The sequence below is a fragment of the Amblyomma mixtum genome, chromosome 5, assembly GCF_055824585.1.
Source record: "Amblyomma mixtum isolate Tamu chromosome 5, ASM5582458v1, whole genome shotgun sequence".
NCBI lineage: Eukaryota > Metazoa > Arthropoda > Arachnida > Ixodida > Ixodidae > Amblyomma > Amblyomma mixtum.
Window position 1 is genome coordinate 125,099,066 of NC_143016.1, and position 24,119 is coordinate 125,123,184.

Genomic DNA, 24,119 nt, shown 5'->3' on the forward strand with positions numbered 1-24,119 from the left:
CAAGACGGCCGTTAACCCTTGCCTTGATGGCGACCGCTACCCATTAACAAAGGTGGACGACCTCTTCCCAGGCTTGTCGAGGGGTAAACATTTCTCGAAGATTGATCTCAGCCGGGCCTATCAGCAAGTGGTCATGTCTGAGTCGTCAAAACAATACCTCACGTTAAATACGCAGAAAGGATTCTTTGTTGTTAATTGACTCGCGTTTGGAATTTCGTCCGCACCTGGGATTTTCCAAAGAATAATTGACACCATGCTGAAGGGCTTGCACGGCATTTGCTGCTACCTAGACGACATTCTGGTCACTGGTAAAAATGACGAAGACCATTTCACCAATCATGAAGCTGTGTTAAAATGACGTCTTGAAAGAGGCGTTCATGTCAAGAAAGAGAAGTGTTCGTTTTTCCAACAGGACCTTAGCTACCTCGGACACAGAATCAGCGCACAAAGCATCTTGGCAACGACAGAGTAGGTTGACGCACTCCTCAAGGCTGCAACCCTTGAGGAGTGCGAAGACAGGCAGCAGCTGCAGTCGTTCCTGGGCGTCAATTTCTACGGCAAGTTCCTTCCGAACGTAGCAACAGTGGGCAACCATTTTTCAGTCTGTTACGTAAAAACGCCCCGTGGTGCTGGGATGAGCGTTGCCAAGAAGCGTTCATCAAGATAAAGAGCTTGCTAGCCTCTCCGCCGATTTTGGAGCACTACGGCCCGTGCAAACCGTTGCAGCCATCATGCGACGCATCGCACTATGGTTTAGGCGCGGTTCTTTTTCATGTTTCGGATTATGGCAGCACAAAGCCCATCGCTTTCGCATCGCGTACCTTCAACGATGCCGAGAAGAAATACAGCCAGCTTGAGAAAGAGGCCCTTGCAATAATATTTGGTGTTGAAAAGTTTCATTTCTACATTTTCGGTCGTTGGTTCACATTAGTCACCGACCATAAACCGCTTCAAACAATCTTGGGCCCAACAACCGGCATTCCTACTATCGCAGCAGCGCGTTTGCAGCGCTGGGCTGTCACACAGTCAGCTTACCGGTATTCGCTTATCTTCAGGAAATCAAGCGAGAACGCTGAAGCAGATTTCTGTTCGCGCCTGCCGCTATCAGTGGTGAAAGATGAAACACAAGAAAGAGAGGAAAATTTTTATTCATTACGGTTGCAATCAATGCCAGTTTCAAGCCAGGACATTGCTCTAGCAAGAGCTCGGGACTCCTTGCTTTGTAAAGTGGTAGATTTCATTAACGTCGGATGGCCGGCGTCTGTGACTGAAAGATTTGAAGCCTTTTTTTTTTTTGACAGACGCAACGAGCTCACAGTTCACCAAGGCTGCATCATGTTCGGGATGCGAGTGATCGTGCCGGAAAAGTTACGCAACTTGCTCCTGGATGAACTCCACCAAGGGCACCCAGGCATCGTGCGCAGCAAGCAACTGGCGCGCAACTACGTGTGGTGGCCGTCCATCGAGGCGGACCTCGAGCACCGTGTCAAGGCCTGCGTAATTTGTCAAGAACAACGTTCCGAGCCGTGCAAAGCGCCCCTGCATCCTTGGTCTTGGCCAACAGCAGCATGGCAGCGCGTACATATAGATTTTGCTGGCCCCTTTTTGATGTTTCTTGTATTCGTGGACGCGCATTCCAAGTGGCCGGAAGTGTTTATTATGCGCTCGATGTAAACTGGGAGAGCTGTTTGCGCGGTTTGGTTTCCCGGAGGCGTGTTCGCCAAATGCAGCCGGTACAGCCAGCGATGACAGCGCCGGCCACCGGCAGGTAGCAGCCACCATTAAAGCTGGTTATAAATATTCATCCAGAACGACGGCGTGACATCGCCGCTATGGCTCCCGGAAACCATGGTCACTGATAACGGCCCGCAGTTTACATCCGAAGATTTCAAGCTTTTTGTGAAAGAACTGGCCTGTCCTCAGGTGCTTACTGCACAATATCGTCCCCGCTCAAACGGGCCTGCAGAGCGTTTTATTAAGACACTTAAAAACGCTCTTCGTAAGTCTAGCGGAGCGGACACTTGATATCTGAGGCTACACAAGTTTTTGCTTACCTATCGCAACTCGCCCCATGCGACAACTGAGTCACCAGCAAACTTGCTACTAGGACGACGGCTGCGAAATCGACTCGTTGTTGTCAAGCCAGCGGTGCGAGGAAGAGTTGCATATAATCAGTTCAAGCAATTCGTGGCTCGCCCACGTCGTGATCGTGAAAAAATAGTCGGTGACCAAGTGATGGCTCGCAATTATCGGGGCAGACCAAACTGGGTCCCTGGTGTTGTTGTGGGGAAGTCCGGTCCATTGTCTTTTAGCGTTCGTGCTACCACACCCAGAGGCAGTTTCACCTGGCGTAGTCACAAGGACCAGCTGCTCGCGCGGACCACGGATCTGTACCGCGAGGCATCTAACCAGGAGGGAGACGAGTTCCTGGCGTTTCCACCAAGCGTCGACCCAGGGACATCCTCCGCCCCTACCACCAGTGGTCCTGCCGCTTCGGAAGAGTTCCAGATGGCGGGTGCAAGACGCTACCCGACCAGAGACCGTCGACCACCGGACAGATATCAAGCTGCAGTTTAGCTTGTTAAATTAGCCAATATAAAAGGGGAGGGATGTGGTGTCCAGCTATCGCCGCCGTCGCTAATGCGCAGGCGCGCCAAAACGCATAAAAGGCGTCCGCCGCAACCTACGTGCACATCGATGATCTTGAGAACAGAAATCGGCGCAATAACTTAATCGTTTACGGAATCGCTGAATCTGCATCCGAAACTGTGGTATCGCTCAGGGATGTTGTTTTGACAGAAATATTTGAAACGAAACTGGGAATAAAAGTAAACAGTCTTGAGCGCATACACAGATTGGGAAGAAGGGGGCCAGACAAAACGCGCCCAGTGATAATGCGGTTTTTGATTTCAATGAAAAAATGGAGCTCCTGAGAAATGCAAAGAAACTAAAGGGCACTGATTATTCGTTGTCGGAGGATTATGCATTCAGAATCCAAAAAATAAGAAAGCAGCTATGGTCGTCCGTTAAAGACAGTCTCACACCTGAAGATAAAGCGTATCTGAAGTACGATAAGCTAGTTCTCAACAAGGTGACGTACGTGTGGGATGAGGAAAAAAAACGAAAGACGGGAGCTTGTGGGGCCCGGTGCATATTCAGACGACCGCATTGCACAAGATAACGAAAACCAGGCTTTGCCTCAAAATAATCGAGTGAGAACCCGGCGAATGGCCGCAAACGGTGCACCCAAATGACCAGGAAATAACACTTGTCAACTAAGGTTACTTTCTTTAAATGTGCAGAGTATCGTGAATAGAAGTGTCGGATTTGAAGCGCTGCTCTATGACCTTGACCCGCATGTCACGCTGCTGACGGAGAACTGGTTGCACGCCGGTGTGCTCGATAATGAAATCATCCCCCCATCGTATAAGATATTTAGATGTGACAGGCAATCCCGAGGGGGTGGAGTTGCTATTGTAGTTAAGAAAAACATTAATGTGACAATTTTACCAGCTATTCCTAAACACGAAAGCATCTTTTGTAAAATTGATTTTTACGGTAACTCTATAGCTCTCGGTGTGTATACCGCCCTCCTACGGCAGATCTTGCATTTCTCGAGCAACTCTACGATTATGTACAGCGTTTCCGGGGTGAGCACGTAAAGTTTTTCTTAGCTGGGGATTTCAATTTGCCGAACATCGATTGGTCAACCATGAATACGATGGGCATGAATGTTAGGCACTCAGAGATTATTTTGAACACTGCATTTTCATGTGGTCTAGCTCAAATTGTTACTGACCCTACCAGAATAACTGCAACCACTAGGCATATTCTTGATTTATTGTTTATAAGTTCCGCTGTCAAATGTGACACTGTTGATGTCATGAACGGGCTCTCTGATCACAATTTAGTATTTGGCACCTTTTCCTTTGAAAAGTTTTGTGGGAAAAGCAAGCCTGTGATTGTTGTGAAAGATTTCAACAGGGCAGACGATGAGAGCATCCTGGACTGTTTAGAAATGAATTTGGACGGTTTTAATGTTGACGTAGATGTGAATGTTTTGTGGTGTAAATTCAAGCAAATTTGTCTTCATTGTATTGCCATGTTTGTTCCTGACAGGATTAAGAAAAAGAAACAAAACCCCTGGTTTACGAGACAGATCATACACATGAAAAGAAAGCTTAAGAGAATGAGACGATCAGGTCGGTCTCGAGACCCTGCTATTAACACTCTAAGCGCTGCGCTGAAAACTGAGGTCAAAAAGGCAAGGACACTTTCTTCACTACAACTTTAGGCAATTTCATGAAAGAAGCACCAGGGAAATTTTGGAGCTATATAGGTGGCACCAAATCCAATAGTATTTCGTTGATGGTTGACGGCTGCCCAGTCTCCGAGGCAAAACCAGTTGCCGATGAATTTAACAGGTACTTTCAATCCGTATACGCCGAGAAGGATAGTCATCTTGTTACCGAGCCTGCTGGGTATTTTTCTTCTATGCCTGATGTCATTGTGAGTCGGGAAGGTATTTTAAACTTGCTCCTTAACCTTGACGCTAAAAAATCGGGGGGCCCGGATAACATTCCTATAGTTTTCCTGCGCCGTTACGCGGAATGGATTTCACATTACTTGTTCCTCATTTTTAATGCGGCACTAGCACAGTGTTCTCTTCCGGCGGACTGGAGGGGTGCTCGTATCATTCCCATATTCAAGTCAACTGATCGCCTGAGTGTATCCAATTACCGTCCTATTTCCTTGACCTCAACTAGTTGCAAAATATTGGAACATATAATCTCCCGACACTTGACCGTATTTCTCGAAGAAAACAAACTGTTATCAGACGCACAGCACGGGTTTCGGCGTGGTTTGTCGACTGTAACGCAGCTCCTTAGTGCATGCCATGATTTTTCACTCGCGATTAATAACAGAGAACAGATTGATGCTATATTTTTAGACTATGCGAAAGCATTTGATAAAGTGCCACATAATAAATTATTACAGAAACTTTACGACATGGGAATAAATAGCAGACTTATCGAGTTCATTAGGGCTTACCTAGAAAACAAGTATCAGTACGTCCAAGTTGACAAGTACTGCTCGGAGGCACTGCAGGTGACATCAGGGGTACCACAAGGCTCGGTTCTGGGACCGATTTTATTCCTTATTTATGTTAATGATATCGTAAAAGTCATACACAGTGATGTTAAGATAAAGCTTTTCGCAGATGACTGCGTTCTTTACACCTCTGTTAAATGTGCAACTGACCAAGTTAAACTTAACAAAGCCCTTGCTGACGTTTCAGGTTGGTGCGCAAATTGGAACATGTTTTTAAATGCTGATAAGTGCTTAGTCCTCCGCATATCCAGGAACAAAACCGTTTTACAACATTCTTATTCTGTAAATGGCACTGCACTTAAGGAATCGCCGTGTGTTAAATACCTCGGAGTTACTATTACACACAATCTGAGTTGGGATTTTCATATTAATACAGTCTGCACCAAAGCCTATAAATCTCTCTGGTTTATTAGACGCAAGCTTTCAAAAGCCCTCATGCACGTGAAACTAGCAGCCTATAAAGCGTTGGTCCGGCCATGTCTGGAGTATGCCTCGTGTCTGTGGGACCCTTATACAAAGAAAAATATTTCCAAATTAGAAAGGGTTCAAAGAACCGCGGCCAGATTCATTTGCAATAAATATAAACGCACTGACAGCGTGACAGAAATGATTGATTATCTTGGTCTCGAGACACTACGAGCGAGGCGTTCCGAATGCAGATTAAAATACTTGTATTTAATATATAACAATATAATAGACATCAACAATCCTAATTTCATTACCCCTCACACACTACGCACAAGCTCGCGTTTTGATAACGGGAAAATGATTCATGAATATAGCCCCCTAAACGATACCTTTAAGTATTCATTTTTTTTCGAGAACCATACACGCTTGGAATAAATTACCAAGGAATATTGTCGACAGTCCCAGTGCGCAAGAGTTCGTTAAAAACCTGAAAAATGCGGGGGTGAAGTTGTACTTGTATTGTTTCTTGTATTCTTGTATTCTTGTATTCGTGTATTCGTGTATTCGTGTATTCTTGTATTCTTGTATTCTTGTATTCTTGTATTCTTGTATTCTTGTATTCTTGTATTCTTGTATTCTTGATTCTTGTATTTGTTTTTTTTGTGTCCACTCCTGCTTGGAGTCAGCCGACTCTGCAGTATTCGCAAATAAATAAAATAATAAAAATAAACGTGCGGGCTTATCTCGGCCAGCAACGCACCGACGAACATGCGGGAATAAACGCCGCTTCGCCCCTGGAAACTTGCCTGCTCCTGCGCATGAACGCGCGCGTATGATGAACCACGCACCACAACACTGAAAACAGCGTCCGGTGTGCGGAAGCAAGAGCGTCGTGGATGTAGATCCGGAAGAAGGCGTCGGGCAACGCAAAAGGTGCCGAATCGTAATGAAATCATTTCATGGAGGAACTGCCGGAGGCCTCGGGAGCAACCAGGTCAGGTGGTCAGGGTGAATTGAACCAGGAGACTGACCACGCAAGCAAGCACGGAGACGGATTGTGTATGAGCATTTTCATGAGACCTCAGTGAACATCGAGAACAGAGGATGGCAGGGGAAGGTGTTTGCGTGGACAAAGAAAGATGACACAAAGATGACACAAAGTCCTGCCTTCTACGTATTTTACTTTTGCAACAGAGGTAGGCAAGGCACCTCTGTTTTTCAGAAACATGTCGCAGTGCGGCGTCGACGTTTTTGCCCCCCCCCCCCCCCCCCCCTGCGTAGATAGTTGACCACTCGCGACGCTGGAGGCTCAAGGCGACTCCACCCCCTCCTAGTTCTATCGCCGGGTAGCGAGCGTTTCCACTTTGTGGGAACGGGGAGCTGGCAGTTTAATGCCCCGGCACCCTTCCCGACCTTCGCAAGTTAGCATCGCTCCTCGTTAGGGCCGTGGCTTTCTCTCGGTTTCCTTCTCAGTTTATTCGTGTTTCTTCCCTCCTCCCCTATTTACAACCTGTAAATCGTAGGCACGCTGTGCTTTCAGTTTTGGTTTGTTTGGTTGCCACGAGAACGCAGCAGCGGGAAAAACGCGAGCCGGGGGGCTTGGAGATTTTGGTGCGTGCGGACGTGTGAGGTCTGCCAGGAAAGTGCTCGGCAAGCGAGCCTAGGAGGGCGTCTTACGCGTAGAGCGCGGCGACGGCGGGCGTGGCCCATGTTCGCCCGTATCGGCAACTCCCCCCCCCCCCCCCCATCAGCCCCGCGACGAGCATCCGCAGCTCGCTGCGACCGGATTTTGCCACCTCACAACTCAGCCACCGTTCCTCCCCATTCCCTTCACCCTTTTCTTTGTCATGTTGCTGTTTCTCGTCCTAACCAGTATTGCTTTGTTCTTGTGACATTGTTGTGTAGCCTCGCCCTGATTTTTCCTCTTTATATTATTAGTTTGCGTCCTCATTTTGTGTTTTTATTTGCGTTGCGCCTATGTATTCACGCTAACTTGCTTGGATTTGTTTTGTAACGTTTTTTCGCTGTTCTTTGCCCAGTTAAAGGGGTTTATTAAGGAACTTGTCTACGCCTCATGCTTCCGGTCAACGGCTAATAAGGCGTGGCCCCTATCGCCAGTAAGCAGTAGAATCTCATCTTTCGCACGCGAGGTGGAGAACTTTGTCACTCATCAACCTCCAGAATTAAGGAGAGTGCAGTGGTGGGCATTTTGGTCCGATCAATTATAATTTCCGCGCCAACCAACCTTCAAGACGCCCACAATAACAAGACATAAGAAGGTGGCGTTAATAAAAGGGCGATCGCTGGCGTGGCCTCACATGAGAGGGACACAAGCGCTGAAGCATCCGGTGTGACGCCGACGTCTTCAGTGAAGGTGAGCTTCTGCCAACACACGAAATGAGGGTCATCGGCCAGTTCGCTACAGAATGCAGAAAATTCGACCTCAGGATGGGCGCGTTTATCAGGGCGTTATTTTTTGGGAGGAAGTCCCACCCGAGAATCACGTCGTGAGAACAAGACGGCACGACCCTGAATTCGACACTGTACAAATGTCTTCAAAGACGACGCACGCTGTGCATGCAGCCAAAGGTGCAATCCTCTCTTCAGTAGGAGTTTGAACTTGCAAACCAGTAGATGACGTCGTGACTTTGCGTAAGCGAAGGCAGTCTCTCATAAATCACTGACGCAGCAGCAGCTGTGTCAACAAGCGCGTATACAGACAGAACGTCGACAGACACCACTAATATGTTCGTGGGAGAAACATGAGGCATTGAGGTGTTCGAAGAGCATGCATTTTCTGCGCCTCAGGACCTGCAGAACTTAGCTTATTTTATCAGCGATTGCAGGGCGACGGTGCATAGGTGACAGTTAACGGCGACGTGAGTAGGAGAACGACGGGTCGTATACAGAAGCTGGTCATTGCCGTACGCATTCGGAGGTGGAGCAGAAGAAAGCAAATGTGGTTAGCAGGCAGAAGGCGCAACCGCTGGAGGGGCCACGATGCGGCGACGGCAGATGCGGGCCACATGTCCGGGAATACCATGCCGAAAACATACAGGGCGATTGTCCGTTGCGCCAAGGGTTGTAATGTGGCGAAGAGGGAGTATGAAGAGAATCCGCTGGTGGAATCGGTGCCGTGTGCAGGACAGGCTCACTTGGCGGGAACACCAGTGGATGACGCGCAGCCACTGCGGCGTATGTGAAGGGCGCCGTCACAGGAGTGGATTGGTGATAATGCACCGCGGCTCCGGCGTACGTCAAAGGAGGAACGGAAAGGACTTCAGGGAGGATAGGAAGAGCATCGGCGACTTGCTCTCGAATGACGCGCTGCAGCGAAGGCACAAGAAGAGAAGCAAATTCAGTATTTCGGAGGAGAAGGAGAGAGAGCTGACGTGCATCTTCTTCCCGAAAGAACTCCTTGATCTGGGGCAGCACTGGCGACTATTCAGTGCCGGAAGCCACCAGAGGCTCCCGGTGTGAGTGTGGAGAGCGAGTGAAAACAAGGCACTTACGTAGTTCGACGTAGCTCTGGCATTCAGCAATGGCGTTGAAACCGGCTGCTGGATTTTCGGCCAGAAGCATCTGGAACCCGTCGTCGTCAGTGCCATTCAGAATGGAGTCGATATTGGCGCGCACAGTCATCGAAACATCCACACGCTTGCAAAGGTCCACAACATCTTCGATATAACTGGGCAAATTCTCTCCAGGCAGCTGCGCCCGAGCACGCAGGCGTTGTTGAGTCCGCAGCTTGCGCACTGCATGCCGGCAGATGTCAGTCTCGTGGTTCCGGAACCATAGATGGCAACGTCCGTAAGATAGAAGATGTTGTGTAGTTTTAGATCATCATTACATTGGTTATGGGTATTGACACGCTCGTATGAGACCAAGCAGTCCTCGACGTCATGGTCTCCGGTAGAGCTGAATACAGCAGGATCTCGTTGGCGCAAAGCTCCCGCGCAGACGACGGTCGGCGGCGGGGCGGCAGGACTAGGGCCAGACTCCTCAGGATGGTCGCGATAGGGAGCGGACGGGCGTCAGCACATCCTCACCTCCACCAAGTGAAAGGAGGCTTATGCACAAATAAAACAGGGGATTGAATTCGCGGCGGGCGACGCAAAAACGGCCAGCCCAATCGAAGCGATCTTGTGCAGTGTGGCGCCACTTTGCACTCCATCTTCCTAAGCGCCATTAAGCGCAACCATGTTGGGTTACTACAACACACACGCGCGCGCACGCACAAACACACACACACAAAAGAAAAAGAAGAGAAATTGAAAAATGTAACGGGATTGAATTCATGACGTTTCGGATGTCGGACCAACCTTTTTCGTGGGTTCTACGGCATTCGATACACGCAGCTTTTAAAGCACGTGCGAGGTACAGGAATAGCGCAACGCACTAGTGCACACAATACGGGGAAAGGTGGTTAAAACACGAGAAAGGAGAAAGAGAATCGTTTATAACTTGACAAGGCGATCCTCTAAAGCGGATGCAGGTGTCCGGAAGCAGCGAACGACAAAAACTACAAGGGGGGGGGGGGGGGGGGGGGGTGAAGAAATCGCCTTTTCCCATGGCTTTCATAGACAGACAGAAGAGTGACCCTTGAGGTGCCGCTCATTAACCCCATTTTGGTGGCCAGCGTGAAGCGCTTGACCTCTGTGCAAAAGGAGGCGACATTTCAAAGAAACTAGTAGGGATGGGGGTTAGCACGAATGCCAACGAGGCATCTCATTAAAAAGGAAAGAAAATACACTGTTGCACAGGACTTTTGCAAAACGCCCCTCAGAGAAAGGTGGTGGCAGCACAACATAACACAATATATGACATCAGCAAAATTCAAGTTCCTAATCAATGCTTACAGGAGCACTCAGTACACACATACACAATAAAGAAAAAAAGGGGGAAAAAGAAAGGCAAGGCAAACAACAAATCAAACTCCAGAAACGAACTGCAGACAGTCACAAATGCAATGTACTGTAAGCCAAATGGAACTGCAGACCTATTCAAGGACAAAAAGATGCAGTGGTCCATTGCGCGTGAGCACGAGCTGAACAGCTTGGCAGTTCACCAATGTAACAAGAGCCACAACACTGCAAAACTACATTAAGAAGAGGGCAAAAAATGCGTGCTAATACAATACCAAGCACCAAAATACAACATAAAAAAGGGTGCAAACAACACTAGAAGTAAATGCGTGACAGTACGAGTGACATGAAAAAAAGAAATAACGGCATCGGAAGCAATGCTTGCTATGCCTTCTGCTGCCCGTTCTGTCGGGCTCTACCCCGAACATGTCTGGGAATAATTCTTTACTCTATTAAGGGGATAAGCACGATAGCAGGCCTACGGTTTAGTTGATGCTGCTTGATACTGTGGTAAATTTCTGAATAAGGTATGATTCACAGCTTTTGCGGTCATAATGCGTACAATAGGTGTAAATTTATCGAATGAATTCGCAAGGTTGTTTATTTGTGTGGAAGTGGGAGATTTGGCTGTGTCCGCACATGTGGTCTGTGATTGTTGATGCGAATTCTGAACGGTGCAAACATTTGTCCAATGTACTGAGCTTTACAGGTGCCACATTCCAGGAGGTAGACAACAATCGCGCTGGTGCATGAGAAGTTACCTTTTATCTGAAAGGAGAAGGATGACGCTGTGCGTTTGGCACTAGCAGATATTTTCATCATCAGACAGAGTTTACACCTAGGTTTATTACATAGCGCATATCATCTGAAGCTACAGTTCCCGATTGCAGATTATGTTATTATATCATGGATATTCCTTGCACGCCTATAAACAACGCTTGTGGGAGTAGAAATGACCTCTTTCATTTTTTCACTCTGTAGAAGGATGCGGTGTTTCTAAAGAATGCATTAACAGTGGGGATTGATGCCAAATGTGTAACGATGAGATTGACTTGAGAGTCCGGGCGTAGCTGTTTTTTGCCGTCTATGAGTTCGCACCGGTCATGCTTTGAAGCTTTCTTGATTGAGTCGTCGTCGACTGGCAAGGGGTGTTTCTGTCGTGCTAAATGTGCCCGGAGTTACTCGCAGTTTGATTCAAAGTCACCTTCTTTAAAGCACATCCTACTGACTGTAAGCGATGGAGGTTTTTGCAACGTCGGGTGCGACTCTGGAAGTGTAAGTACTGGTGTTGGTCTACTGGCTTGGCGATGAAGGGGAGGAAGAACAGAGACTTCTGGTCGCTAGGCGGTCGACATGCACGGCCTGTAAATTATGGTCGAATAAACGTCTTCTACTACTACTACAACTACTACTACTAATACTACTACTACTAATACTGCTACTACTACTACTACTGAAAGTAAATTCAATTTAACGAGTCATGATATTATGTAGAAGCACTGCTTGCCTTTACGTTTCACTTTATGAATTGTAACCACTCTATGCTGCCATCAAAGGGGGCAAGGGCCTCAGTCAAGCTGCTTACATAGCAGCTTTTAGCCCTTATCCTCGCATTTTTTTTTCTGCATTGGAAGGAATGCGAAGTAAAATGGCTGTGAATGTGACTGTGAAAGAAAAACTATTGAGGAATTCTGTCTCAAGCCCGGCCATGAATATATTAGCGCAATTTGGTCAATTTTTGTTCCCATTGACGTTCGACTTATTTGCACGTAAGTGGGTAAGGATTGATTAAAAATGTGATTTTTGCTGATGTCCTATATTGTACTAAGTTGTGCGACCACCACCTTTCTCTGAGGGGCGTTTTGCAGAGTTTTGTGCAACAGTGTATTTTCTTTCTTTTTTTTTTGAGAGGTCTCGTTGGCATCCCTGCTCACCCCCATCCCTACTTGTTACTCTGGAAATGTCGCCTCCTCGTTGCGCAGGGGTCAAGCGCTTCAAGCTTTTCACCAAAATGGGGTAATGAGCGGCACATCAAGGGCCACTCCCCTGTCTTTCTAGGAAAGCCATGAGGTGGCGGGGAAAGGAGTTCTCCTTCCCCCTTTTTATTTCTTGTCGTTCGCTCCTTCTGAATACCTCCATCCACGTTAGGGGATCACCTTTTTGATCTTGCCACCGATTCCCTTTTTTCCTTTCTCGTCTTTTTCATTCTCCCCCCCCCCCCCCCCCCCCCCCCCCATTGTTCGCACTGGCGCTTTGCGCTATTCCTGTATCTCCCGTGTGCTTCACAAGCTGCGTGCTTCGAATGATGTGGAACACTCAAAAAAGGCTTGTCCTCCAGCCGAAACATCGTGAATTAAATCTTTGTATGTGTTTCAGTTTAGGGTAACGTTATCGTATAATGAACAATCAACTGCCGCGAAAACACCTTCGATATATATATGCATATATATGTACACGTAAAAGCGAAATGAACCCCGACAGGTGAGCCCGTTGCGATACGCGGCCTTTGGGCGCCTGTAGCTACTCTCAGCTGGTCTAAACTTTGGACCTACCCTCTTCTGAGCTTCCGTGCCGTCTTCTTTAGAAAGTACCTTGCACTTATGCGCACTTGACTGCGTTTTTGTTGCTTATTTTGATTTCAAATCAGAGGTAGTCGTCTAGAAATTGTTATTATTTTGATAGTTGTTAGCATTTTCCCCACTGCGCGTACGACGCGGCATGGCTTCAGTTTATTGGACACTCAAACGGGCGTGATCGATCCGCATCGTCACGACCTGTCGCGATCCCTTTCACATTGCTTCTTCCTGTACATGCTCTCTGGGCGCCTCTTTTTTATGCGTGTTGTTGGCGTCTTGCTTTTTTGTGTTTGAGGCGAGATAGCTGTAGATTGCTTTTGCCCCTCGATTACTCATTCGCGCTTTATATCGCTACTTAAATTAGTTTAATAGCGGTGCACAAAACGTAGAGTACATTTTTTTTTGGAGCGTATATATGCAGGGCCTTTTGAGTGCTTTATTGTCGTGTTCACGACGATTTTACCGACCATAATCTTGCTTACCATGGGAGGAACAGCCGGATTTTTTTGTACAAATCTGGTGAAAAGCTGGTTTGTAAACTTCATATGCGAAGGAGGCAAGGGCTGCTGAAGCGGCCTTGCGTCACTTGGTCAGCGCACACGACAGATAAGAACTTGAATGAAGCTTTCTGCCGACACATATTAAATAGTTATAGGTCAAACAGCAGAGCGTGCAGTTTCAGCAAATAGAGGAAAAAAAATTCAGACTTGCCTTCTGATTGGCCGCTCCAGTTGGCGACTTCCTTAAGGTTCCATTGTGAAAAAACACCTTTCATCATATCATACCCATATTCCTCTGTATCCCTCCCCGCTTCGTACGCTTCGTGAACTGAAAGAGCAAATTAATTCGTGACTGCTCTGAGCAGGAAACGCGAACGGCACCTGAACATAATTGTAAATAATGGCATTTAACACACTTTATCTGTTACGAAAGGTGGAAACATTGTGTTTCTACCCCCCACGTGTAATTTTCTCTGGGGACCACAATGAAACGTGTGATCGAATAATGACTGCTCAGTGTTCAAGAAGAGTACAAAATTACGCGCTTTCCCACAGGAATGAAGAAAGATACAAAACAACATGGTATAATCATTCGGTACATATGCATGAGAACATCGCCAGCGAGCACACTTATGCTACGGTGCATAGGCAACAAAATTTGATAGATCGGTCGGGAGGCCACGTGTAGCGCTTTATTTTTGCTCCAATACAGGCACACTACCGGAGGGCATACGGATATGTTGCACTCTCATCGTATTTTTTTTATACCGTGCATCAGAGACAGTGAGCGCCAGCTAGAAAAGGGAGCTAATACTGTTCGAAGCTCTTCTAGAGGGAGATCTCTTTATGGGGCACCTGCAGCGACTAACGACGCACAACCCCGTTCCAGTGAGGCTGGAAGATCTGAGGAAGGTTGAACTCTCAATGGAAGTTCGCAAGGGTCTCCTAGCTTGGAGGGGAGGAGTAAAAAACGGAACCAACGCTGGCATGGAGGGTCAAGTTGTGTACCCTTGATTTAACAGAGATCGGTTTCTCAACTGTCGCGCAAAGCCGCAAAACGCTATGAATGACGCATATGCTCACGGCTCTCGCTGACTGTAGCGCATTGCAAAGTAAACGTCAACGTTTTTTACGTCATTTTTTTATAACCGGACTTGTTCGCCTCTTGTTAGCAAATAAAGAAAAAGCTGACCTGAAATCGCAGAGAAACCAACGGGTCGTCCGCGGCACGTTGGTTTCTCTGAACCAAGAAAAATTGATTTCATCACATATTTTTTACAGCAGGTATTTGGATGTAGGCCCAATGCAAAATTTATAAAACGGGGGCTTTGACGTATAAATGTTCTTGCTTTGGCACAGTACTACCAGTGTTCATGGGCCTCAGAAAACGAAAGTATCCTGTTAACTAGCAAGCTCTTTGAGGAATTCAGTTTTAGTGGTTATATAAGGGTTCGGTGCGCGGTTACAAACAGATAATTCTAGCTCAGCATTAACAAAAGCTATATTGGGTTATAAAATATGAGAAATGCAGTAAACCTTGATATTGTCGTTCATCAGAGTTATGCCATCTCCCACACTGTGATCAGCCACGGTGGCTCAGTTACTTTGGCGCTCGGCTGCCACTGACAACTCCAGCAGCCGCATCTACATTTCAGCGAAGGCGGAATGAAAAATGCCCGTGTGCTGTGCTACGCAAGGGCACGTTAAAGAATGCCAGCTGGTCTCAATTAATCCTGATGCCTCCACTACTGCGACTTTTATAGCCAAAATTCCGCTTTGGGAAGTTAATTCCTAATGCCATGATTCGAACATCGTGCGGCTTCGGTGCACGCAGAGCGACGCGTAGCAGTTCTGCCGCTTTGTGCCACAAAATGTGGCCGGACAGATACGCGAAAGAGTGCGTGTGGTGTGGGGGCTACGCCACAACGTACCACGCCACCTCGGGCTGCGAAAAAAGCCCTTTACTACCAAAGGTAAATTGCCCTGGTCTAGAGCAGTGGGAGGCCCTCCTGGCTGACTCCGACCCGAGCACACAGCTTATGCTGGTGACTGACGAGAGCCAACGCAGCGGCGGAGGCCAACGGGATCCTGGACTAGGGAAGACTGACCACTGAAGCTCCACATCTATCTATCCCCATCCCCCTACTCCCTAACTCTTCCTTCTGAAAAAAAAAATAAATAAATGTTTTCACTACTACTACTACTGTGCCACACATGCTAGGAGGTGGAATAAACTGTACTAGGATTTTCTGTCGTCGTCAGCCCACTTTCATAAATGGTGTTCATAAACAATTTAACGTTAAACTCTGCTCGTGGCCCCCTAATTTCAGGGCGTGCATTAGTGGCCGCCTTCCATGTAAGACCTACAGTAGCACAAACGGGGCTCGGAATTGCGCGCCCTCGCGGGCCCCACACGGGCAGCCCATGGGGGCCCGATGTGGGATATGTGCGGGATTTGCAACTCGGCATCGCGCGGGACCCACAGGGGCAGCCCAGTGGGCTTGCTACATGGGACCAGCAGGGGACCCCTATAGTCTGCATGCATAAAAACGATACAGGGGGCTTTCCTCGGTCCTTTGTGGGACCCATAGGGGCAGTAATGGGCTTCTTAGAGGGGACCTCCAGGGGGGCTTAGGCGGCAGTGCAGCGGGGACCCACACGGGCTAGCCCAAGTCCGACCCACATGGGCAAGCCCAAGTCCGGCCCACATGGGCAAGCCCAAGTCCGGCCCACGTGGGCTAGCCCAAGTTCGGCCCACAGGCAAACACACAGAGACCAAGAAAGAGAAAGGGCACACACCAGCGCTGAATTCAGCGCTGGTGTGTGTGTCCTCTCTCTTTCATGGACTTGGTGTGTTCGCGCTGTTGAACTATCATTATGAATATACACTAATTAGCCCAATCTGGACTTCATCCACAGGCAAACCAGTCCACTTTTGCTTCTAAACCGGTTTTCCTTGGGTGATGGCACCCCCGCCCAATTGCTTCTCCTTGTTAGAGACACCTCGGTGCGCGCTATCTTTTTCCCATTGAACAAGAAACGCGAGCTGTGATGCATTACGGGAAAGGTCTAGTATTGGACAGTCGCAGGTATTAAGCTACAGCGTAAGGAGCTCGTTCAGGTGAAATCCCGGGTCCGCCCGGCGGAAAAAACCCAAAATTCCTGTAAATAGAAAAAGAAAATCGCCCCACTGCGCCAGGTGGGCAAGTAACGCGTATGCCACGAAGGTTTTTGTTTGTTCTTTATTCCCGCAGGCCACGAAGGGTAATTGCTTCAGGCGTGTTTGAGCGACACCCATTGAACGCGTGGTCGGGTGTATGGCTTAGTAACCTGTGTTTGGGATGTGTTCTGGTCTGACAGTAATGAAAAAAAAACAGATATTGGTGTGGTGAATGGGGGCTTAACGTCCCAAAGCGACTCAGGCTATGAGGGACGATGTAGTGAAGAGCTTCGGAAATTTCGACCATCTGGGGTTCTAAAACGTGCAAAGACATCGCACAGTACACGGGCCTCTAGAATTTCGCTTCATCGAAATTCGGCCGCCGCGGCCGGGATCGAACCCGCGTCTTTCGGGTCTGCCGCCGATAGCCGTAAACGTTGAGCCACCGCGGAGCCAGACAAATATTAATATGCAAATTACGCTTCAGAAATGGGACGGAATAAAAAGGGGTGTTATGGTGATTCAGCGTACTGGAACAAATGGTGTGTATATGTACAAGTGGCGTAGTATGCCGTGCTCTGTAAGCTAGATAAGGATTGATCATAGGTAATCAATAATTGGGATTGTAATCGACGATCGTTATCGGTAAAGTGATTGTGGATTGGTAATCGCTAAGAAATAAGAAAAGGAAAAAAGACGAAAAGAAGCTACCGAGAATCTCACGCAGCGGAAGGTGTACGTCACATTACTTAAAAAGAGATAATTCGTGCAAAAGAAGACAGGACGAAAGAGAAGGCACGGACAAGCCAGGCGTCTCATGACGCCTTTCCCCGAGGATTGGCAATGCTCAGTATCGTGAATGCACCTCACGCCTTTCGTATTTGAATCAATATTGTGTTTCAAATGTGTGTCGTAACATTGTTGGTGTGTAAACAGGTTGCTCGGACGATTCCAATGCTTGCTTGGTCATCCTCCTTTATTTACGGCACATTCCGCAGCATCGATGCGATGCGAGATGTTTTTTCAGGGCCTTAAGCCGCTCCCCCTCAGGACGCTCGTCGCTGATTGCGCTCGCACGTATGCACCATATGCCTGTGTAAAGAAAGAATACACACCACAAAACTAATTTTAGTCTTGTTACCATGAAGGACAAGAAATTTCGGTATGTAAAAGAGAAAATTTTTCGGTATTTTGTCTCTCTACGCTGTGCAATCTACAACTGGCTGGTTAAAAAGACACTGAACAGCTAGAAAGTTTCTGTTGACGACGAGCATATAACTGAGACGGCGGCAGTACTCAGACAACAGAGTGATTTCAAATGCGTACTTACGTCCTAGCAGCACGACGTCGCCGTCATAAAATCCGCCTTCTCCGCCGTGGCCTCCACCGCTAAAATGTCAGTAAATGTCACTGTTCACCACTCACGTCTTTCGGACCGAAGTTATTCAACACTAAGACAAGGACGACAGGGTTCCACCATACTTGCACTGGACGTACGCATGGAAGCTTGATGTCATTTTCGATCGTGGATTGATCAAGCAACACGAGGAAAGGAACACAAAAATGTATTCAACGACGACTAGCGAGTGCCAGCGTGTTTTCGCAGCTACCTTCATCCCTTGACACTCAACCCAACCGCAGGAAAGAAAAACCTGTTCCAAACAAACGCAGGAAAGGCCGGACACAGTGAACTAGTAGAATCGGAGCCCCCTCTCCACTCCATGGAGGGTCGCGGGGAGTGTGGTCGGGAGGGCGGCTTAAAATGTTCGGCAGTGGGCTGTAGAGTGAGTGCCTCCGCGCCATTTCGGGGAAGGGGGCTGGGAGGGACAGAACAGATACAGAGGGGCCCTCGGGGAAGGAATAAAGGAAGACAGAAAAACCAGGGTTGAGCAGGTTTTTTTTCTTTTTTTTTTGAGAGTGGACCCAGGAAAAGCAGGGAAGGCGGTGGTGAGAGGAGAAAAAAACTTGAAAAAAAAGTGCGCAAAGACAGGTTACTCGTGTGACGTTTCTACAGGAGTTTGTTTTAATTTTGTTCTCTCTAGCACTGTACCCTTTCGCTAGCTAACCTCTTCTTGTTCGTCGATAGAAATGTCGGCGATTTGTGATTAGTATCTCTTCCTGATAGGGTGAAGGGTGGGGCAGCTCGCGATGGCGCTTGGCCAAGTTGCGTTATCAATGTGCGATCACCAGACGAAGAAGACGCGCAAAGAATACCTGCACAAAAACCAAGAATTTTGTGTCTTGATCGATGCATCGCTACAGACTGCTGCTAGCGGACATTAAGAAAGCTGCTGCAATTAACGCGACAGTAACAAACCTTTTGCAGCCTCTGGCGCAGTCGCCGGAGGCTCGCTATGTTCATCAACCAGTCATGAATTCCATGCGCCACATGTTGCATGGGGACGACGAAAGCGCTTGAAGTGCTGGCGTAATTGAAATGCGTTGAAACAAGCAAGAAACCTTATCCTGGCAGCTTTCTCCGCGGCGACCGTAGCACACCAGAAAAAATACAATGCGATAAACGCAAAAGAAGCACCAACAAATCTCAGAAGCGGGTTCTTTTGTTATTACGACGTTCAAAGAGCAGCTCTTCGTCAGAGTGAAACGTGCAAGGTCTTGCTATTTGGTCACGCTTAACCCTTTTACCTCTGATGTAGGATATGCAGGTAGGCTAAATGCGAGAATGTCAACTCTTCCCGTGTACAACTAGTGTACGTGTGACTGTAGATAGGTTTTGCCCGGCAACTCGCTAATGGCGCATGATGTTTGTGCACTGTGAAGCCCAGAGTAATCTGCGTAGGATTTACGAAGGCTGCTGGCGGATATATACTAGCCGTTTCCAGCACACACTGCATGTTTTGCTACTGCGCAGCTCACGCTAAGGCCTTTTCTACCAGATATGTACGATGCAGGCGGGGAAAATGTTGGAATCGCAATTGTGCCCATGCCTATTCCATATATTTTCCATGCAGGACCAATTTAGGCTACAGGCGGGAATACTGGTGTTAGCCCACACACAGCCCAATTGGTTCCGTTAGGGCGCTGCACGGGCAGCCCCTGTTGGGTGTGCCCGCACTTCACCGTCATGTAGCCCCATCTTTTATGCACACGAACTGCACGCAGCCCATGCTTACCCCTTTCATACCCGATTTAAAATACAGGCGGTGAAGACATCGGAATGGCAAATGTGCCCATGCCCAGCCCACGCGGGACCTTCGCCGGTGTTGCTAAGACAGCCCAAACTGCATTCCTGAAACGCTTCGCCACTGTGAAGCCCATAGTTTAGCCCCTGTATTTCCTACGCGGGAGCCATGTCGGCTGAAGGCGGGAATACTAGCTCTTTGCCCACACAAAAACACTGCGGCTCCCTCATGGTGGTGTACGGGCAGCCCCTTTTGGGGTTGCCCACGCTTCACCATAATAGAGCCCGCATCCTAGCCCGCGTGTATCTGCGGTGGGACCTAGGTGGGCTGCCCAGTCTGTTTAAGCCCATGCCTAGCCGACGAGGGACCCATTCGGGCACGAAGTGGGCAGCCCCAGCGTTTTGTGCCAGCACTGCACCCACGGGGGACCCCTGTGGGTTTATTGCGGGCAGCCACCAGCCCTCATTGCCCATGTCGGACCAGCATGGGCCCGCCACCTTGTGCTACTCAGGCATATATGATCTCATATTTCATCAACGTCTAGACGTCTGCACATTCGACTGTCGACGCACGCACGAGGCAACTCACTTTCTTTATCGGCCGCTATCAAGTCGTCCACGAGCTGGCTTTGCTCTTGCGGCCCAAGAGTAGCAGTGAAACCGCCCAGGCATGCTTGGTAGTACGGTTTCCACTTAGCTTCTTCTGTAGTGTTCCACTCGTCAAAGTATTTGCTCACGATGAGTTTGAGGTATATCTGCAAATGAAAGCAAATGGTTTCGTTATAAGTGGCGAGATGACAGGCGTCATCTGTCTTCAAATTAAGGTTGAAGTTACGTTTCAGGACCGTTCTGAAAATTTTCGAATTGCTTGCCTGCCCCTGTCTCCTCTCCTTCTTCCCTTCTTACAAACAAGAAAATGAAGTAGTCTAACATTGTCGCGTGAAATACAAAATGCGAGTGCAAATATTCCACTGAATAGAACACGTAAGTCAGACAAGGAAAAACGTATAGTGTCTCCAAAAACAACAGGAAGCTGTATACTGTAGCGCGGCTACAGTAGTGCCTGGCGGTAGAATATTGCCGCGTCTACAACAATAGCCGCTCGGCGGCTGTTCGGCACGCAGCTCGTGCGCCACGCTGTTCGCTGCTGAAGAAGACGAAACTGGACGTTCCATCCTGGCCGTCTCGCTGTGCGCCGGCATCATCTCGGTGTTGGCGTTCCTCTGTCGTCTGGACGCGGCGCTACCTGTACCAACTGCTACGTGACAATATAGTGAAAAGAAATATACTGAACACACTGCTCATTGTTGTGTTCAACGTGGAACAGGACGTACCGCACACGCCGCTGAGGTTGAGGGTGGCACTGGTTATTATTCTCAACTATAGCCTACAGTTTACACATATGCAAATGGAAGGTTGGACAAACGGCGCCGTAGATCAGTTGGTAGAGAACCGTACGCGAAAGGTGGAGATCGGGGATTTGTGACCGATGGGCAGCATGTGGCTGGCTGTATTTCCCTGTACAGTAATCACATTCATTACAGGTGGAAAAAATGAGGACGTCTAATTTGCCCTTGACGAACTCCCCTCAAAAATATATTCCCCTCGGAGTTTTTCGTTTTCGTCAGTGACTCCTGACTTCCATCATTTGCAAATCCTTTCCCATCATACAACGTACACGTCTCCCACTCGGCGAGCGTCGTGCCTATACACTCCGCTTGGTACGAAAGTCAGATCCTTGCAACCTATGAAATACCCTGGGAAGTGAGCAATCAAATTTCCGCAGTTTATTTTTTTACTCGTGAGGCGTAGTTTCCGAAAGGAAAACAGAATAGTCATACTATCGACTTGCCTGTTACGTAAACCGCAGCTTCCCGAAAGTAGCGCTATGTTTTAGAATAAACAAGCTGTACAAAATCGTCCCCTAGCGAAATAGGGGCTATGGCTAGCCTTGAAAGCATATGGGTGGCGATCGCCGTACGAATGCGCTTCAGACTGTGGCGCCCTCCTTTGCCTGGCGTGCCCGCAGGAGAAAGAAAATAAAGACTGCGCTGGGTTGTGCCACTTGAAGCCACGGTAAGCAGTGCTATTCTCGCCGAGATCCGAGTCTGCTGCTAGTGCCTTCGCTCCTTAGGCATAAGCCTATAAAGACCAAGCCAAGCGTTCACCAAACACTTCGCTTCAGCTTTACCAAGAGTTCCAACCGTCTCCACTCTCTGTAATAACTGCTGTAGAACTGATTCTTTCGTGAACGCTCAAGGGGCCAAGTTTTTTCCAAGGTGGCAGGAGGCATTCATGCAGCGCCTTCCAAAAAGAGCTGCGATGATGACGTAATTCCGATATCCGTAATCAAGGGTTTGTTTACACACGCCTGCCTTGACACAGGTTTCTAAGTTGTCTTTAAGCAAGAAAAGGTATCAATATTGCTATAATCTGTCGATGGTAGTACCTGCGCACAAAAAAAAAGGTACCAGGTAAATGTCAGCAACTGCAGAGCTATCTCGCTACTATCACCCGTAAAGAGAACTTTCGAACGTGTGTTCCGCATCAGTGTTTTTTTATCTTAAATATGAAACTAACATGCAATAACATTGCTCTTTTTTCAGGGCGTTGAGCCGAGACAAAGCTTGCTATGAACTCCGTCTGTCAAGGGCCACAGCAAAGAAGACAAGTTTATGAAACTTACTGTAACATAAGCAAAGCTTTCCGACTTGAGTCATGATCTGGTCATGTGCAAATTACGACGACATAGATTTTCACCATCTAAGTCAGAATTCCTTTATATTTACCTTCGCGACCGCGTAAATATTGTCACGGACAGCGAACGGCTCTCATCAGGATTCACGAACCTCCACATGAGTGATTGGGATAGCCGACAGCCTCTCCGCGATCGAAAAATATACGGTGTGTTCTGCTCTGAAGCACCTTGATACTCGACCATTAACAAAAGATAGTATCTTCGGACCATGGTCACAGAAGTCGACTTCCTTGAAGGACTACAACGCCATTGGTGAGAGTGACTGGCTTCAAGGACCAAATATTATTGTGCTCCTCGGCTTTTCTACCGTTTCCGTTTCAATCCCCTGTTCCCCTGTGCAGGGTGCCCTACCGGAGCACCCTCTGGTTAATATCCCTGCGTTCCCACTTCCCCTTTATCTCTCTCTCTTTCTCTCTATGGACGCCACAACACACTAATTGCAAAAAAAAGATGTGGATTGATTATTAGAATGGTGCGCACGAAACGCGTCAATGCTCAGCTTTAACAAAAAAGTAGCCATTTCCTTCCCTAATAGGAGGAAACCAACGTTGTATAACTACAATGTAGGTGCATGACGGAAGCCAACCGTCACAGAAAGCAAGGAGCATAGAGCGGGTGTTTTTTCCGACCCTTTAATGCAATAGCGAAAGGTTAACTCTTGTTATTATTTTGTTTTATGATAACTGTTTACAAACCAGAAGAAAACCACATGGCACTGGTGGATTCTCAACCTCAAACCTCCGAATTTAGTGTTCGGTGCTTTGTCAAAACTACTGCTTTCAGGGGTATTTATGTGCAGTGCAACAGAGCCTTGAGAGTGTTCCCCAACGCCATCCTCTTTCATAGCGGCTGACGTAGTACGCCCTGAATTATCGTGAGTGTCACGTAGTAAAGTGCTCTACACGTGAGAGCGAAGCCTGTGCGATAACCCGGTACTGCTACCTACGGCATCAAGACTGCCAGAATCAAGGCCCTCATTAGATACTGAGTATGTTTGCCACGTATCTCATAACGAGCCCCTCTTTTCACGTTCCCTTTCAGAGAGGGTGCAATCTTGTACGCCGTGTTCATGTCATCCGCTACTTGGGTGTACACCTGGACTCCCAGATGACATTCAAGGCCCAGGTTAACAACGTTACATGCCCGAGTTTCCGCCCGTCAGGCATCAATGCACGTGTTACAAGAAATTTTAGGTCCAGAGATTGCCTCTTGCTCCTGCACAAATCGCATGTCTTGTCAACATTTATTTCTTCAATGTAATTTGAAACACCTTCACAAATACACAGTGTGTCGCTATTCAACGTGTACGAAAGGGCTTTATTCGAATTTTCTATGATCTGCACTTAGGCGACAGTGCTTTAACTTCTACCACCTTTTTTCGTGTCTCAAGCTTGCTTCATACACGATACGAGTGAAAAGGCGCTGTTTTCTTGCAGAAATCTTTTATGTGGTGTATTTGATTACCCCGAACTGACAGTAGCACGTCGTTTACATGAGCCTACGCCAAACGCGCGAAGCTGTCGGTCATTGTACACAGCTGGCTTAAAGTGTAAACGCCCATTGACGCCCATTCTGCATATGTGTAACCAGCCCACCAT

General features: G+C 47.9%; 1 protein-coding gene across 1 annotated transcript in view; it reads right to left on the bottom strand.

Annotated features, from left to right (window-relative positions):
- LOC149343612 (uncharacterized) overlaps positions 1–24,119 on the bottom strand; it is an 83,472-nt gene that overhangs the window by 28,315 nt on the left and 31,038 nt on the right. Inside the window, exon 4 of the mRNA XM_089547033.1 lies at positions 20,353–20,518. Within this exon, the coding sequence (XP_089403159.1) occupies positions 20,353–20,518 (166 nt within the window). The remainder of the gene's footprint in view (positions 1–20,352; positions 20,519–24,119) is intronic.